The 16,037-nt window shown below is 40.1% G+C and overlaps 1 protein-coding gene across 1 annotated transcript in view; it reads right to left on the reverse strand.

The window, feature by feature from the left end:
* The window catches only part of GADL1 (glutamate decarboxylase like 1), an 85,372-nt gene extending 69,621 nt beyond the window's left edge, over window positions 1-15,751 (reverse strand). The window contains exons 1-5 of the mRNA XM_030446095.1: window positions 15,634-15,751; window positions 4,462-4,634; window positions 3,544-3,670; window positions 1,763-1,853; window positions 873-979 (exon numbers count right to left, since the gene is read on the reverse strand). Of these exons, the coding sequence (XP_030301955.1) occupies window positions 873-979; window positions 1,763-1,853; window positions 3,544-3,670; window positions 4,462-4,634; window positions 15,634-15,640 (505 nt within the window). The 5' untranslated portion in view covers window positions 15,641-15,751. The remainder of the gene's footprint in view (window positions 1-872; window positions 980-1,762; window positions 1,854-3,543; window positions 3,671-4,461; window positions 4,635-15,633) is intronic.
* Window positions 15,752-16,037: the final 286 nt, after the last annotated feature.

The raw sequence follows: 16,037 nt of genomic DNA on the forward strand, positions 1-16,037 counted from the left end.
CTGGAACAGGCTGCCCAGAGGTTGTGGAGTCTCCTCTAGAGACTTTCAAGCCTCATCTAGATGCATTTCTATGTGATCCTGCTTTGGAAAGGGGATGGGACTCTATATCTCCACAGGTCCCCCTTCCAACCCCTACCATTCTATGATTAATATCTGTAATAATTCTTTTATCTATTTAGGGAATTTCATGTTATTTATCTTTCTACTAGTTGCATGACTTTGTTTTGGTTTTGCAAGAAGAGACATTCCACATTCAGTTTCTTTTCTTACAACAATTTAGACAGAAATGTTTCACATCTAACTTGTTATCTGAATAATCTCTGGACTGATATTTTTATGCTTCATTACTTCCACACAGTGGGCTGTAATGTTGCTTTACAGAACATCGGAAAACTGTGGCTTATCAAAAAGATTAAGAAATATTTGTTTGATTTGCCTTACCATAACATTTCCAAAAATTACCAAAAGTCAAAGGACTTAAGCTCATGACTCTCTCACTAAGATAAACTCTGGCTCTCACAGTTGATAGGCAGGATACACACATCAGTGCCCTCACTGGCTGGTTTCTAGCTGATAAATTGGCTCCCTGCCAACCAATTTGACTCAATCCAATGAGGCTGTTGGTATTATTGTTAATAAGGTCAGAATTTCCACATATTTATATTTAAAGTAGAATTCTTTTCATTCATCTGCTGATCAGATTCACAGAATTACTGCTAGAAGCACATAATGAGCCCAGATGAAATAGTTGTGTGTGCACATCACTGGATTCTTTGATGTATTTTTTAATACCCTTTATGTATCAAATGTTCACAGAATCATTGTTTTGGTTGATTTATAATGGCTCAGCTTGAAACCTGAGCTGTTCCTACCTGGATTAAATATGCCATCACCTTCTTCCCAGCCTATGAACTCAATCATTTTTTTGATGACTGCTTCTTCCACCAACAGAAACACAGGAGATACTTCATATGTGTATCTGAACAAAGATGAAAGCAACAGAATTGGTATTAACACAAAAGAACTCATACTGCAGAATATTGCTAAAACCTTTGCCTAGTTTCTTGCACTTTCCTTTAATCTCTCAGATGCTGACTACCATCAGCAGTAAAACCATGAACTAAAACCACAATGAAATCCTCGTCCCTGACTGCATCACACTGACACTTCCACTCTCAGAGTAATACATCAGTTACCTTTAAATGTAGGTCACACACTCAAATTTCAGCTACAATCATCTATTGCAAGCAAAGATTATTGTTTGTTTCGGCTTTATATTTGCAAGTAAACAGTAGCCAGGTAACCATTTGCATTCAACTCTGTGAAGAACACTTCAAAGAACACCAGAAACCATGTAAGTCTAATTAAACCCTTTTTGTGTACTCTGTAAAAACAAAACAAAACAAACAAAAAAAAAACCACAAAAAACCCAAAAACAAACAAAAACCCAAACAAACAAAAAAAAGCACTCAAACTGGGTTTTAAAGTGTTGAAAAACAAAGATCTTTCTTTTTAAGCTCCACCTCACAAACTATAAAAAAGGTCTTATCAGCTTAGCCAACTTTCTGGTGAACTATTCAGGCAGTGCAGACTGTTTTCTCTCCCAAATTCTTGCACAGTCCCCACCTCCTCTCTAACACTGAAAACAAAGATCAGAAGGCCGTGGAAGGGAGGGTGAGGAATGCAAAAAACAAAGAAAAAAAAGTTGTTATTCCAAAACACATGCTAATTCGTCATCAAGAGGACAAAGAACTACACTTACACACTTGGGTTCAATGCTTCTGTAATGAACCGAGCTACCAATGAGTAATAATCTATTCCAGCATAGAGCTGATTGAAAAATCTTGGATGACCTGAAAATACAGATGAAAAGCAAGCAGTCACAGAGTATACATGAAAGGAGAATATATAACAGGCCCTTACAGCTGAACTGTGATCACTGCAAACCACAATTCACTCCAGCATTGTCTCAGAATTTCCCAAACTTACTGTTTTTTTCTTAGGTTAGACAATCCTTTTTCAAAGCAAATTTAATAAGCACTTTCAGGTCCCAAAACAAGGTTTGAGAGATGTAAGTGGTGCACAGAATGAATGTGGGTCGTTCACAAGTTTTACAAATAAAAAAAAGGGACTGACAACTGAGTGTACACAGTGGATTTTAACAGTGGTCTTGAGAGGCCAGGAACACAGGAACTTGTCAGTCTCAGGCAGCTGTACCTGTACTCCCAAAATCTCAATATTGATGGAGTGAGGCACAGAAACAGCTTGGAAAATCTTGGTGCAGACTTAAAATGACAGGTTCAGAGAATTTGTTTACCTGCTTTGAAGCACCAAGAGATAACTAATTATGAGAAAATTCTATGCTGCTAGTGACTATAAAAACAAATCAGTTCAGCAGTGGGAATCACCACCCAAATTTTAATCCACAGCATACTACTTTTGCATGCAAATACAGGAAAACTGTATGGCTCAATTTATATTAAATTTGGGGATTCAATAAATGTTTATACTTAGATTAAAGACTATTTGAAAAACATTTTTAATATACAATATCCTTTCTAATATGACATAGCGTAGCAAATGAAATTCTGAAAGCAATTTTCAAAGTAAAATAAACAGAACACCTTCCAGTAACTCAGTAATTATATCCACAGATTAGTACATTCTCCTATAAATGATTATTGCTACTTTTCTATCAGTTTCAAAGGCATGGGTTAATTCTCAAAATAATTTTATGGTTTTATTTTAATTCTCAATGCAATTCTCACAATTATTTTACATTAGTGACTGTAGCAGGGAACACGCCCTGGAAATGCACAACTAAATATATCAAATATCCTTCCCACTTTTTAAAACACAGCCTAAGCTATGCCTCATCTGAAATCCTCTGCTACTGATCCACAGCCCTATTTCCTGAGCAGATGTTGTTCATCTCTTTTTTGCTAAGATTGAATTGTAGTACACATGCTGCAGAAAGGTTAGCCACAGAGAGCTAATCCTGCAGAGATGTGCTGTACTACTCTCTGAAACACTGCAGGCTCTCTTCTCATGGTGTCTGGAACAGGAATTACTGCCTATCAGCAAATTAACACCCTGTAAGAGTATTGCTCAAAAAGAGCAACTCTACATGGGGGATAATATGGTTTGCATAAGGACAGGGACTGCAATTCCACTCAGAACGATTCAGACAGTAGAACATCACACACAGAAGCCCTTCTCCCTTCTCCTGTCTGCTTAGCTGGACTGTAGTATTGTAGCTGTCTAGGTGACTTTCAAAAGATTTCAAAATGACAGAATCTAGTCAGTGGCATTACAGAAACCAGCTTTTCATTAGCTTGCAATGATTATACAATTTAATCAAACCCATGGTGACCAGCATCCAGTGAACAAAGCAAAAAGACAGCCGAATGTTTCCATATTTCTACAGGCAGGCAGAAAACATTCACACCCCTGGTTTCCCGAAAGGTGACAGAACTATGTAACCACTATCCCATCTTCCAAGGTTAGCATACAAAATAACTTCATTAGAAATCTCATTCCTACTGGTTTTGACACTGTATTGGATAACATCTCGGCAGAGTTGCAAGAGTTTCTGATGAGATTCTCCAGTGTCCCTCATTTCCAGGTCAAGAATCTGCTTCAGTGTTTCGGGGGCTTGCCACTCACAAACCTAGTCATGGGGAAAGGGGAGACACCAGGAGCAAACAGGTTAGCAAAGAAGAAAATCCTATAAAGGTACAGAGTAAGGAACATATTTAGCACTGGTTTGACAACACTGCCCATATCAGTGCACCATGAGACAAAAAAATATCTCTGGTAAACCAGTCTCCCAAGATCTTGTTTTTACTGTGTCTCAGGCATTTCCTGACCATAAAAAAATCACCTTGTGGAATGCTGCAAGGCTGAAATGCAGGAGACCTGCAGGTCAAATTCTCTGCTTAGCTGAAGATTTGTTATCACAGCATTTTCACATGCCTTTCTGCCAAGGGGTGGAAATAACCAGCGTATACCCAAAAGGAAGCATGTTTCATTTGCTCTTTCCCCACAGTAAGGATTCTGCAAAACCCATAGCAGTCTCCTAACTGCTTTTTCATCATAGTACCACAGGCATTGTTCCTCCTCCTCCAATAGCAGTGCCACTGAGGAGAAAAGAAATAACTGTCCCCACTCCAAACAACAAAAACACTGCACCCGTTTGTAATCTCAAAGAAAGTGACCATTGTACTCTGAGATGAAAAAACTCATTATTTTCTGGCAAATACGTATGCTAATTTTGTTATTGAAAACTTTTATAGTATGGGCCTTCTTAATTTGGAAGGCTGCCTTTTTATTTCAGAGCCAGGCACAGGCTAGAAGCAATTTTAAGGATACTTAAAGTGCAATAAAATACAGCTTAGAAAAAAATTGTTTTACTTTTCATTATCTTTGTTACAAATCCTCAACAACATTCTATGGCTTTACCTTTTCTGTTACATCATCAGCTTTCTGGATGACTTCTTCCATTATAATTTTGCAAGCCTCTTCCACAAACTTCTCTCCTTCCTTTGAGTCCATTATTGGACCATTTAGGATGACCCCATCCACCAAAACAGCATTCTTCTTCTTCTGGAGCATATCCTGTTTGCAAATATCAACTGTAAGATAAACAACTTACTATTAGAACAAGGTCTGGACAAGATTTAATCAGCTTAAGAAAAAAAAAAAAACATATGGACCTCTAAAATGTACAAAATTCATGGATTTTGGTGAAAGAATCTTTACAGACACAAAACCCCAGCAACCCTAGATTGTTATGTAGGCAATAACAGGCTACTGTGTGATATCCACTGCTTTCTGTAGCATACAAAAGCATGCAATGCACCTCCAACACACAGAAAAATATAATTCTGGCCTAGAACACGATACACCTGGATAAACAGAAATAAAGTGCAAGATAATAAGCATTTTTTCGGCTGAAAATGTTTCCCTCTAGATATAATCCCTCCTGCTCCCTTTACTCATGAAATACTTTCCTTCATTTCCTTTATCTTTATGCTGTCCCTTCCCACCAGCTGAGTCTTCTTTGCAAAGTGTTTCATCGACCAATGCTCCATGAAAGATAAAATCTTTTGAAGTAACTGCCAATATCACATACCTGTCCTTCTCTCCTTTCTACACTTACTCTATTAAGTACCCTTAGTCACATGGTAAAATAATTTGCTATGCAGACCATCTTGTTTATTCACTTCTCCAACAATGTCTTTCCTCTCCCTCACCTTTATCCACAAGATGTGCTCTTCTAAGGGGCTCCATAGCACATTGCTACCTCCTCTCTTACATTACTTCTGCAAGCACATCCAAGATGCTTATAAGACACTGACCAATGGCAACAACCACGGATCTATTTCATGGATTGATTTCATATGGCAAGATCAGGACTCTGGTTTTAATCAAGGTGAGGATAAAGACGAAAGTGAGACATTTGGAGATATCAAGGGAACAGACATTTGAAACAGTATAGTGCTGAAAGGAGAAGCACTAACTACCACATCCAAATTATCTGGGTTACAGACAGCACCTGCCCCCCTGATCTTGCCCTAGGAACTGTAATATCTATGAAGACAGGCAGCACTGGCTTGAAGAGTCATCATTTGCAGTGAGGAAGGTGGAAGGGTAAAAAATGCACAAAGGAAAAAGTCCTGTCCTCACAACAACTTTATCTTCTGCTTTACCTTTTGCTCCAGTTATGAAGTGCACAAGAAAGGGAGCTTTTTCACAGGTCTAAACAAACAACTGAATTTCCAGAATACTGCCAGACACCACAGTCTGACACATTCATCATGTTTATTATAATTACAGTTCCTCATACACAGGAGAGTATAGAAGAACAGCAGAGCAGCCTGGAAAGGTGGATGACTTCAAGGTCCATTGATTGAAAGAAACCTTGTCAATCCCATGAGCTTTATTTACTGATGACTAGATAAGCTATTCAGCTCACTTTCAATCCTCATGAGAAATGTGACAACCATGATCAAATTCTAATATGAGTTAGAACCTCAGGCTTCCCACAGCACTGACGGCAAAAATGAGGCCCAGACCCTCTGCATTTCTGAAATTAATTCTGTTTTTAATCCAAAGGGGCAGCATACTAAATTCCATTGAACAGAATAACCTTCAGCACTTTATTACTGGAGAGGTATCAATATTCTTGTGGGACAGATACAGAACTAGCAGGTAAGAACTATATCACCTTCAACAGGCAAAGCAAGCAAATCCCAGACATCACAAATGCCCCTTCTCATCACACTTCCCAGCACACCACAGCAGAGGCACTGTACAGAAATTGCAGCTTTCAGTAAGTCTTAGTAGTTTTTCTTTTCAGAGAGAAGCCTCTAAGTCAACTTTGCAAGGATTGAAACCCCAGGTGCTAACCAGGAATTGGAAGGCACCAGGTCTTTGGGTGGATGGAACAAAGACTGGTTTGGGATTGTGAGTTAGTTATTTGATTCATAAATAGCTGCCTTAACAGAAAAAAATCTCAGCCTTGCCATCCCCATGTATGTGAAAGGTGGTTTGATTCTATGTAAAAATAAAAAAAAAAAAAAAAGAAAGGATTTGAAAAGACTTCTCTAGCAGTACGTCACAGACTACAGATACACAGATATTTATACTTTCAGTTACAGGAAAAAGAGAGGACAGAACAAGAGAACCCACTACACACTCCTCACACCCCGGTTTTAGGGCAGGGGTGTTTTTGTGTGGGTTTTTTGTTGGGTTTTTTGGGGGGCTTTTTTGTTTGTTTAGGTTTTTTTGGTTTGGTTTGGTTTTTTTTTTTTGTTCCACCTCTCAGATCTTTGACCGAACTAGAGCTGTGAAAAAGCTTTCTGCTGGTAACTCCATCAACCCTAGCTAGTTCAGATACTTTTGCACAGAGATAAGATACTTCCATGACTTTACAATTATCCCTCTCAGAAATTCTGTGAAAAGCAAAAGCAGAACTTTTACATTACTTTTTCAACCAGGTCCTAAGGGTTTTGGGTGATGGGTCTAATAGCAGCTATTTGTTAGCAGGTCTGCTACCGTCAACAGAGTTTTAAAGCCTCCCTAGGATTCTGTGGAGCCAGAGGAAGATCCTCTGGAAAATGAGTGATAGCCCCTAGTTCCAAAGCAACTGTGTTTGGCCTCAGGCACAGTCTGTGAAACAAAAAGGAAAAAAAAAAAAGGAGTCAGAAGAAAGGGAGGGAAAAGAGCCTTCACTTGAACAGCAATTTACCTGTGTAAGGCTCCAGCAGAGTTAAGGACTTAGTCCATGCTATATTTCATGAAATGACACACCTTGCAATTATCTACTACTTTCTCAGCAATAATTTGTTATCACTTACCACTTCAATCTGAATTTGGTGAGCAAAATCTGCCCTGGAACGTATACTGTAAGACAATGGATGGAATAAGATGGACAATAAGATGGAATTTAATATGAACAACTATTTCACCATCAGCAGCTAAATCAAAACCCAAACACAGATCTTTTCTGAGGTAAATGTCTCCAGGTTTTGTAAGCCACTGTTGGTTATATACACTATTCCCATCCCTCACTATTTTAATCCAAATGCTCTTACACTGAATCTGCTACTTAAAACTGTCTGAGTTTTGGAGATCTTATGATAAAAACCAAGCTCTTACTGAAAAATAAATTTGTTTCCTCATGGCTTCAGCAAAAATCTTGAGGAAAACTAAGCAGATTATTAATGTCTGAATTTCCATAGCATTGTTTTTCTTTTTAGTGTATTTTACAACAAGACCCTATGACCAATTTATTGTATTTTAAGTGGGTGAAACTCCAGAAAGATTCAAATTTCACTTTTTGTCACAGTACCCAAGTTAAATATCATGCTTTTAACACCTTCTCGGAGCTCAGCATTCATGCTAAGAAACACACACACTACTGTTATGAGCTGACAATCCATGCTGTCACTTTAAAAAAATAAAAATAGAAATAAAAAATAATCAGTCATACTTCAAATGCTTGAAACATTATTTTCTATGAGTTTTGGGCATTTTACATACCTGTCTCTAACACATCTGATTGCACCAAGGCAATGTGTTCCATATGGATACTACTTCATAGAAACAGCATCTTGTCATGTATACTTATTTTGTTTTCAAACATGACAGGCAAACAGAGTAGAGATGTGGCTGCAATGAATATATTCTTTTCTGTTTAAGAATACAGAAGCAGACTGTTAAGCAGCCTTCTGGAAGCAGTCTTCTAGAAAGTATATCAAATGCAATTTCAGCCAAAAGGCTCCAGGCTTGAAACAGTACTAAAACTTTCCCAAATGCAAGTGCTTTACATCAGAGATTAAGGATTATTGACTGTTCAAGATATCTTTCTGCAAAAGAGAAGACTTGATCCTGACAACACTGAAGGTAACTGGCTATTTAGCCACTGGCTTCAGCAGCAGCAGAATCAAGCCCAAAATTCTGACATTTCATCATAAACTAAATATTCTGTTAGAGAAGCCTAAGCATTTCCAACTAGCATTTCATTTTTATGATCATTATTACTTTCCCAGCAGGAAACAAATTAATTCGAGCTAAAATAACATACAGAAAAATAAACATTTGCACTACCAAGTATTTTTAAAAGCTGCATCTGTGTTTCCATAAGCAGACAGAAACTTTCACTGCTAAATTCCTGCACTACAAAAAGAAACTAGAGCCTTGTACTTGGCACTTTCCGACAACATTTGGGAGAATAGAACAAAATGCCCAGAAGGATTTACTGCTCACAGAGAAAAAGCAGAAACAGAAGGAGGTGGTTGTGCAAGAGTAGCTTGTACTTGAATGCCAGAGCCAAATCCTATTCAATCTACAGTGACCAGTCCACACCACGGAGTAGTCAAGTGGATGCAGAAGGCTGGCTTTGACCAAAGAGCATTCCTGCTCTGCAACAACTGCAATAATAATTGCAAACATTCATCAGAAATGGCTTTTAAATTTCTCATCCTGTATGATCTAGCCATCATTCTTGCAGGAGACTTTGGGATTTGTTTTCAGTGTGTTGAGCAAAAGAAAACAAACTTCAGTGTCAAGACTTCACACCACCACATTTAATGGATTGCTGTGGTGCCATATTGTGTATCAAGGTATTAAAACACAAACCTGTCCCACACTACGCAGCTATTTGAGTCTCTTGGTATATGTTATCTTCAAAGACATTTTTGTTTCTTTAATCACTGCTTTCTGTATGACCATGACTGCAATAAAGCCACTCCAGTTCTAAAGGCAAAATATATCACTTCTCAGTAAACTGACTCCCCAGACCCATTGCCAAGTAAAGCAGATTCAGATTTCTTAGAAACCAGTATATAAGTTGACTTGGTGTTCTGGCAAAGCCATCCATATGAAAACCAAAGTAGACTTCAGTATGTCAGAGCTCATTCAATTGCCCCTATACTACATGTTCCTGTTTTTCAGGTTTATGGACCAGGCCTGTGGACAGGGAACAAGTTGGGTGCTTCCCTTCAGACAGTCTTCAACAGCTCCCTGCTCACAGGAACTCTGTAAAAACACAAAAATGACCTTTACAGAGCAGGAAAACAAACGTGCTTGTGTCCAGGCTCAAAGGCTCCTCAATAGACTCACTGAGCACATTGCTAACGCCAAAGGGCAACAGTACAAACTGGTCCTATTCTCCACCCCACACCTGAAATTCCTATTCTGAAAGGAAAGGTTGGGAGGAGAGAGAGAGAAAACTGCAGATGAGCCCCAGGGAGGACCATCTGACAGGGGATGCAAGGTCCAAGCTAGGAGAGGTTCTGCTTTCAGAGGTGTTTTCAGAGCCCTGAGGGGACACTGTTATTAGCTGAATGCTCATCAGATATTGTGCCCATTCACTGCCTGACAAGAACTTGCCAGTACTAGGCAGGATATGCTAATAAAATAATAATTAAAGAAGCAGACAAGAGCTAATAAACAAGAATCGGGAAATTTTATTCAGACAAACCTTAGAAATTGATATTAGTATTTAATAATGACTTCTCAGTGCCCTACCCAAGTAACTGCAAAAATGATTCCTGCTGTAACATTTCCAATTAGGATGAAAAGCTGTGGAGAATTGGAATTCACTTTGATGAGAAACTGAGAAACGGCGGATACCAACCATGGAATGGAAACACCAACTCCCTGACCCCAATGAGATTCTCTTACCTCACATGTTCCAATTTTTGACACCTGCCAACAGTGCAGGGAGCACCTGAGAAACAAAATGGCTTTTACTTTAATTAGAAGTTGCATGTTGGTAATGAACATTTAATGAACATTCCTTTTTCTAAGGGAAAAGTTAATAAATTTGCAACTTCCAAGTCAATCGCGGGTACTGTGCATGGGATAGTAAAGTTAACAACTACAGGAGGCTGAGATCAGACAGTGACAAATAGATGTGTGACCCACATAGAATTCACTGCTTCCCATTTACAAAAAAATGAAGTGAAAATACAGCTGAGGCCTTTTTTCCAAATGGAAGTCCTGCAACTTGATTTAAAAGACTCTCTGACAGCCTGTAATTTCATGCAAGAACTGTTTTCTAGTCATAATGTAAAAAAACAATTTTTAACGCTGCTCTTTCAAAAAATCAACAAAAAAACATTATTTTACTAAAACTCAGTAATTTTCTGGGATTCAATGCAAGTTAAAATGTAAAAATAGATGGAAATTCTACATTACATTTTAGGAAGTTTTACCTCTGTGTTCAAATTAGTCAAAACAACTTTTATTTCCTCTCACTTCCTCTCAACATCATGAACATTTGCTAGTCACTAACAGAGGGAAGCTGGTGCACAGCACATCCAGATGTAACATTCCAGCCCACTAGGTCCACTGAGCTATGTAGATATTCATATTTTATTAGCAAATTATGTACAGCAAAGTAGTTAATCCACTTTCAAAACAGAGCAAGTTTTCTTGCACAGACCATTATAATGTTGTTAGCCAGATCAGCAGAGACCGGTCACACAGCTGAGACACTCAGCAGAGCTCTGAATATATCACTTCAGATCACGTCTGCTCAGCTTTTCCTTTGTGGTTTGGGGAAACTACTTCTGAAATACAAGAGACCAAGCTTCTGGGTGACAATACACAGTGGCAAGTGCCAGCAGAAGACACTGGCAGCCCGTTTCAAGACCAACAGCCTGGATGATGCCTGCTAGAAGCACAGATCTGACCATGCATGAACCTCTCACCAAGGAGACTGCGTGATCCCTGCCTCTGCAAAGCAGCTGAAAGAGACCCCGAGTCCTCACGCTACCTGAAGTCTGACTGCATCTATGATCCCAGTTTTCCATTTTTTAATCTAAGGAAGGCCATATAACTTCTTTTCATTGGCTTGTGGGTTGTTTTGGGTTTTGTTTTTGACCATGTCAACTCAGTCAGTTAAGACCAGCATCAGCACTGCAACCAAATACCAGCAGCATTTCTTGCTTGGTCTTTCTCCTTCAGGCAAGTCTAACAGTTTTCAAACATGACATATTGCCCCAAAAGGGGAGGTCAGCAAGCCCTGATAGAGTAGGTCTGCTGCAGAAAAACGAGTTTAAGCAGCTCAATGAGACACAGACTGTCTTGCAGTGTAACTACCAGAGGGATGCCAAGCTGCTTATGAGACAACCTTTCTTGTTGAAACCCTGACATTTGCCAATGGATAAGATCATATTTATGAAGCTTTTCAGTTTACATAAGGTGAGACATGATAAAGGGCAGAGACACGTAAGCTTTAGAGACAAAAGCTCTTCCAAATTATCTAGATCTACCCAGCTATTCTGTAGAGTTATTGCTACTTTGCTGACAGAAGACCTTGGTCACTAAGACCCACTTTCCCCATGATATTTATGGAACAGAAAAACCTTTTTTCCAGTGATTTTTTTCTTTTAAAATACCTTTCTATTTGCTGAAACTTGCCAATTTTTTCATTAAAAAAAAATAAAAATCAACATTTACTCAGGAAACAGCAATAGAGATGGACATACATACATTTGAACCAGGTCACTTTTTATTACCCTCAGTCCAGCCCTAACAATAATCAACAGAAACAACTTCCACTGACACACCACAAAACAACAACCATTTAAACTGCCTTTAAAAAAGGAGGAAGAATGTCAGAGAAATACAAAGGCATATATTCCAATGGGTCCATTTCTTGTGTCTTGAATATGTAATAAATGCTTATTGAAATGCAAATGGCCTTTGTAGAATCAGGCTGCTTAAAATAATCAAGGGCAGGGAAACTAAGGCACATGAAATCTAAACTGTTTAATAGGCAATAACAGCTGAATCAGTATGCAACAAGATCTCCCAGTGCATTAAAAAGAGGCAATTCTTAGTTGTATAAGTGACAGCTTAAAAGATGCCTTAATCAAGATAGAAAAATTATTTATTGAATGTCTCAAATGTCAAATTAAGCTTCTTCACTAAATGTTCATTAACTGCCAAGAAAATTTTTATTCATCTTAAAGTACAATGAATGCACTCAACACAGAATGGCTTTATTTGATGCAAGCTTAATTTCTTGCAAACCTAATGTTTCCCTTCCTGTGATGAAGTAAGATCTTAATATCTTTTTTATCCTATCAAAGACACAGAAGAGAACCTATCCCTCTGCTCCAACCAGAATACTAACCCAAGTGTCACATTACCAGAGCCTTAAAGTAACCCTAACTTCCAGCATGTTTTACCATGTTTCACGTTACATTTGTTTGAGATACCAACACAGCCTACATCTTACATGAAATAAATGTTCACTTAGTCATGTCCCTGGTCTGCTGGCAGACACAAACCACGTAATGCCCCAAACTTAACATATACCCACTGGGCAGGCATCAATTCAGGCATTAAAAAGCAGCATATTGCATAAATGCTGGCTGCTCCATTCCTCTTATGGTTTCCACCTCCAACTCTTACTTGTTGTACTTGATGAGCTAGAAACAACTTGCTAGAGACTCTGCTTAACAGACCCAGTCTTTATGCTCTACAAGGGAACATCTCACCTAATATTTTTATTCAAATATAGAATTCTCCAGGCTTTCTCCCTGTAAAAACAACCTTGGAAAGCTACGCTGTGGCCAAATAACTGAAGCATATATGCAGTAGAAGCCCATTTCTGCAATTTGGTCCCCACTCACCCACGGGGATTTTGCTGCCTTTTGTATTAGTGGAGGCAGAGCCTAGAGAATCCTCTTTCCCATCTCCATGCAGTCAAAAAGGCTGCCCTTGTGGACAATGCTGATAATATCCAAGAGAAATTATGCCCAATTAGCAATAAGCAAGATGAATCCCACAAGCACTCACTTTCAGATACATTAATGGTTTTTAAAAATCAATGTCACCACCCAAGAGTGCTCCCACTGTGTTCACAGCCACAGCAGCCATTACAAGGATAACTCTGTGCACTGGGAAACATATCCAAGTCACCACTGCAATGCTGCCCACTTTGCCAGCTGCTCCAGCTGTGCAAAGGAAATATGAAGCCATGGCTACCACAGACAAGTGTCCTCCAGTCTGTGTCCTACATGCTTTCCCATATAACCTTAACAAAACCCGGCTATGATCACATAAAGTTGGTACTGAGAGGAGAAAGCCTGCGTATACCAGCCTAGAAAGATCTGGCTTTTAAAAAAAAAAAAAAAAAAAAAAAAAAAAAAAAAAAAAAAAAGAACAAAAAACACACATCCAAAAAAATCCAGAACAAAAAAACACCCCACCAAAAACTTTCAGGAGGCAGCAAAGACCCTACTACCTTTAAAAAACATGCACCACATTTCACCAATGGCTCTGCATAATGAGCAAATCTTTCCCCAGATCTCAAATCACTTAAATCCACAATCAGGCCACAATCAACATCCCCAGCAAAGGCTACAGTGCAGCCCAACTTCTTTCACATTCCCACAGATGTGAAGTTCACACAAAACACAGCAAGCCACCAAAGGTAGAGGAAAGAGGAGGGGAGAGAGAGACAAAAAAATTTCTGATGAAAGGAAAGTAGGCAGAAGTTATAGATAGTACCGATGAGGAAGGAAGACGGACTGATAAACCCACAGGAACAAGGATGGGGATCATATTACCACCAGACTCATTCTGTCTTACCAATGAAAGCCAAGGAGTTCGGAGAGAAATGAAACTTTCAGTAGGCTACTTTGGGCAACATTTGAGCTGAATGGAACATCAGAATATCAGTGGCCACTAGCAGCTTGTCTTTGGGTTGTCCTGGCAGAGTGTATTAAAACAAGCTGCATCCAAAGGGAACAAACTCTAAAACTGCTACCACTGCTACCATTATCAGCACTGTTGGTGATGCTTGTACAGTACACTTAAGCTACTGTGCATTCCTAGAATGTACCTACTGTATACCAGAGTTCTACTATAAGTTTACAAAGCCCATTCCATTTACAGCAAATTAAGAAAATGTAATCATTGTCCTTAACTATTAAGCTTCTTGCAGTCTTACATTCTCTCAATTTTAAATGTATTATTTTATATATATATATATATTCCACCAAAAAGAGTGCTAATGACTTAGCTCACCCATGAATGCAGGAGACGGAACCTTTGGAGACAACCAGCTAGGAGACTTTCTTAACATATAAGTAAAAAAGTTTCTAGTGTCTCATCCATGCTTAGAATAAAAATAAAAGAAACCTACTAGATCCCAAGCCTTTTTCCTGTTCTTTTGTAAGATATTCCCAATTTAGGATAAGTGGAGAGCCTCTTATTAAGAATATTGATCTTGTAGGAAGGAAGTCTACCACCTGCAAACACTCTTCGCCGACTCAGCATTTTCCACCCACAAAATCAAGGAATTCCTTGATTTTTAACCTTGCAAATAATGGCATACCTAAAGCCTAAGAATACCACAATTCAGTCTCTTCTGATTTTCCAGGCTTCTACAGGAGTCTCATTATTGCATTAGCCATATATCTCCCACGTTCTCAATTTTCAGAAACATACGGTCAATTTTTTCTTTTTCATTACACAGTGATGCAAAGCCTTGCTGTTAATGCAGGTAAACAAGTTGACTTGACAATACATTTATTAAGCAAGATTAACTTCTCTCTTCCCGAGACCTTTTGCTCCAAAGCAAATTACTGTATTGCCATACTTTTTTTTTTTTCCTGATGCCATAAGAAGCAAATTAACATAAAAGGCACCACTCTTTAAAGATCGTTTTTTACAACAAAAACACTATTCTGCGGTGCTGCTATAAGAATTATCTCAAACCCTCTACCTTACTAAACCGTTCTGGCTACATCACAGCTGCACTTTAACGGGAGGAGATTACAGACGGATCCGTGCAGCCCCTCCAGGAGGCAGCTCCGCTCCTCCCTCACCTTGGCAGCGAACTGACCCTTCCTCCCTCCTCAGCCCCGATGTCCCCCTCCACCCCGGGCTCGCTGATAGTCGCGGCGGGGAAGGCTGCGGTATCCCCCGCTATCCGACGGCCGGCAGAGGGAAGGTGTTAAAAGCTCGAAGCGGGAGGCGAACGAGGCTCCCTCCCCCCCGGCTGCCCCTACCCCTCCGCCCGGCCCAGAGATCGCAGCCCCGGCGGCCGCAGCCTCTCTGGAGCGGGGGGGAGGGAAGAAGCGCTCCATCCCCAGCAGCGTTTACCCTCCATCTCTCGCCTTCGCGATGGGAGCCGAGTACGGGCGGGAGGGGAGACACCTCCCCGTCGTGGCCGCTCTCCCCCGCCGTCCTGTGCCGGGCCGAGTCCGCAGCCTCCGCCCCGCACGCCCGGCTGCTCCCTGCGGGCTGCCTATTAATACCCTGGGAGCCGCTGGCCCGCAGCCAGCCGCCTCCTCCCGAGGGGGGGAGCGGGTGCTGGGGCACGGCCGGGCCCAGAGGAGGGGAAGCGAAAGGAGGGCCATGGGGAGCCGCCCGCAGTGTTTCCTTGCCCTGGTGCCCCCCGAGTGTGGGGAGGAGGCTATCGTGAAGCATGAGGAGGAGGAGGATGGGTTTAGTCGGTCGGGAGCTGCGGTTATTCCCGAAGGTGTGGGCTTGTGGCTGTGACAGGG

Source organism: Calypte anna, chromosome 2 (assembly GCF_003957555.1).
Source record: "Calypte anna isolate BGI_N300 chromosome 2, bCalAnn1_v1.p, whole genome shotgun sequence".
NCBI classification, from domain to species: Eukaryota; Metazoa; Chordata; class Aves; order Apodiformes; family Trochilidae; genus Calypte; species Calypte anna.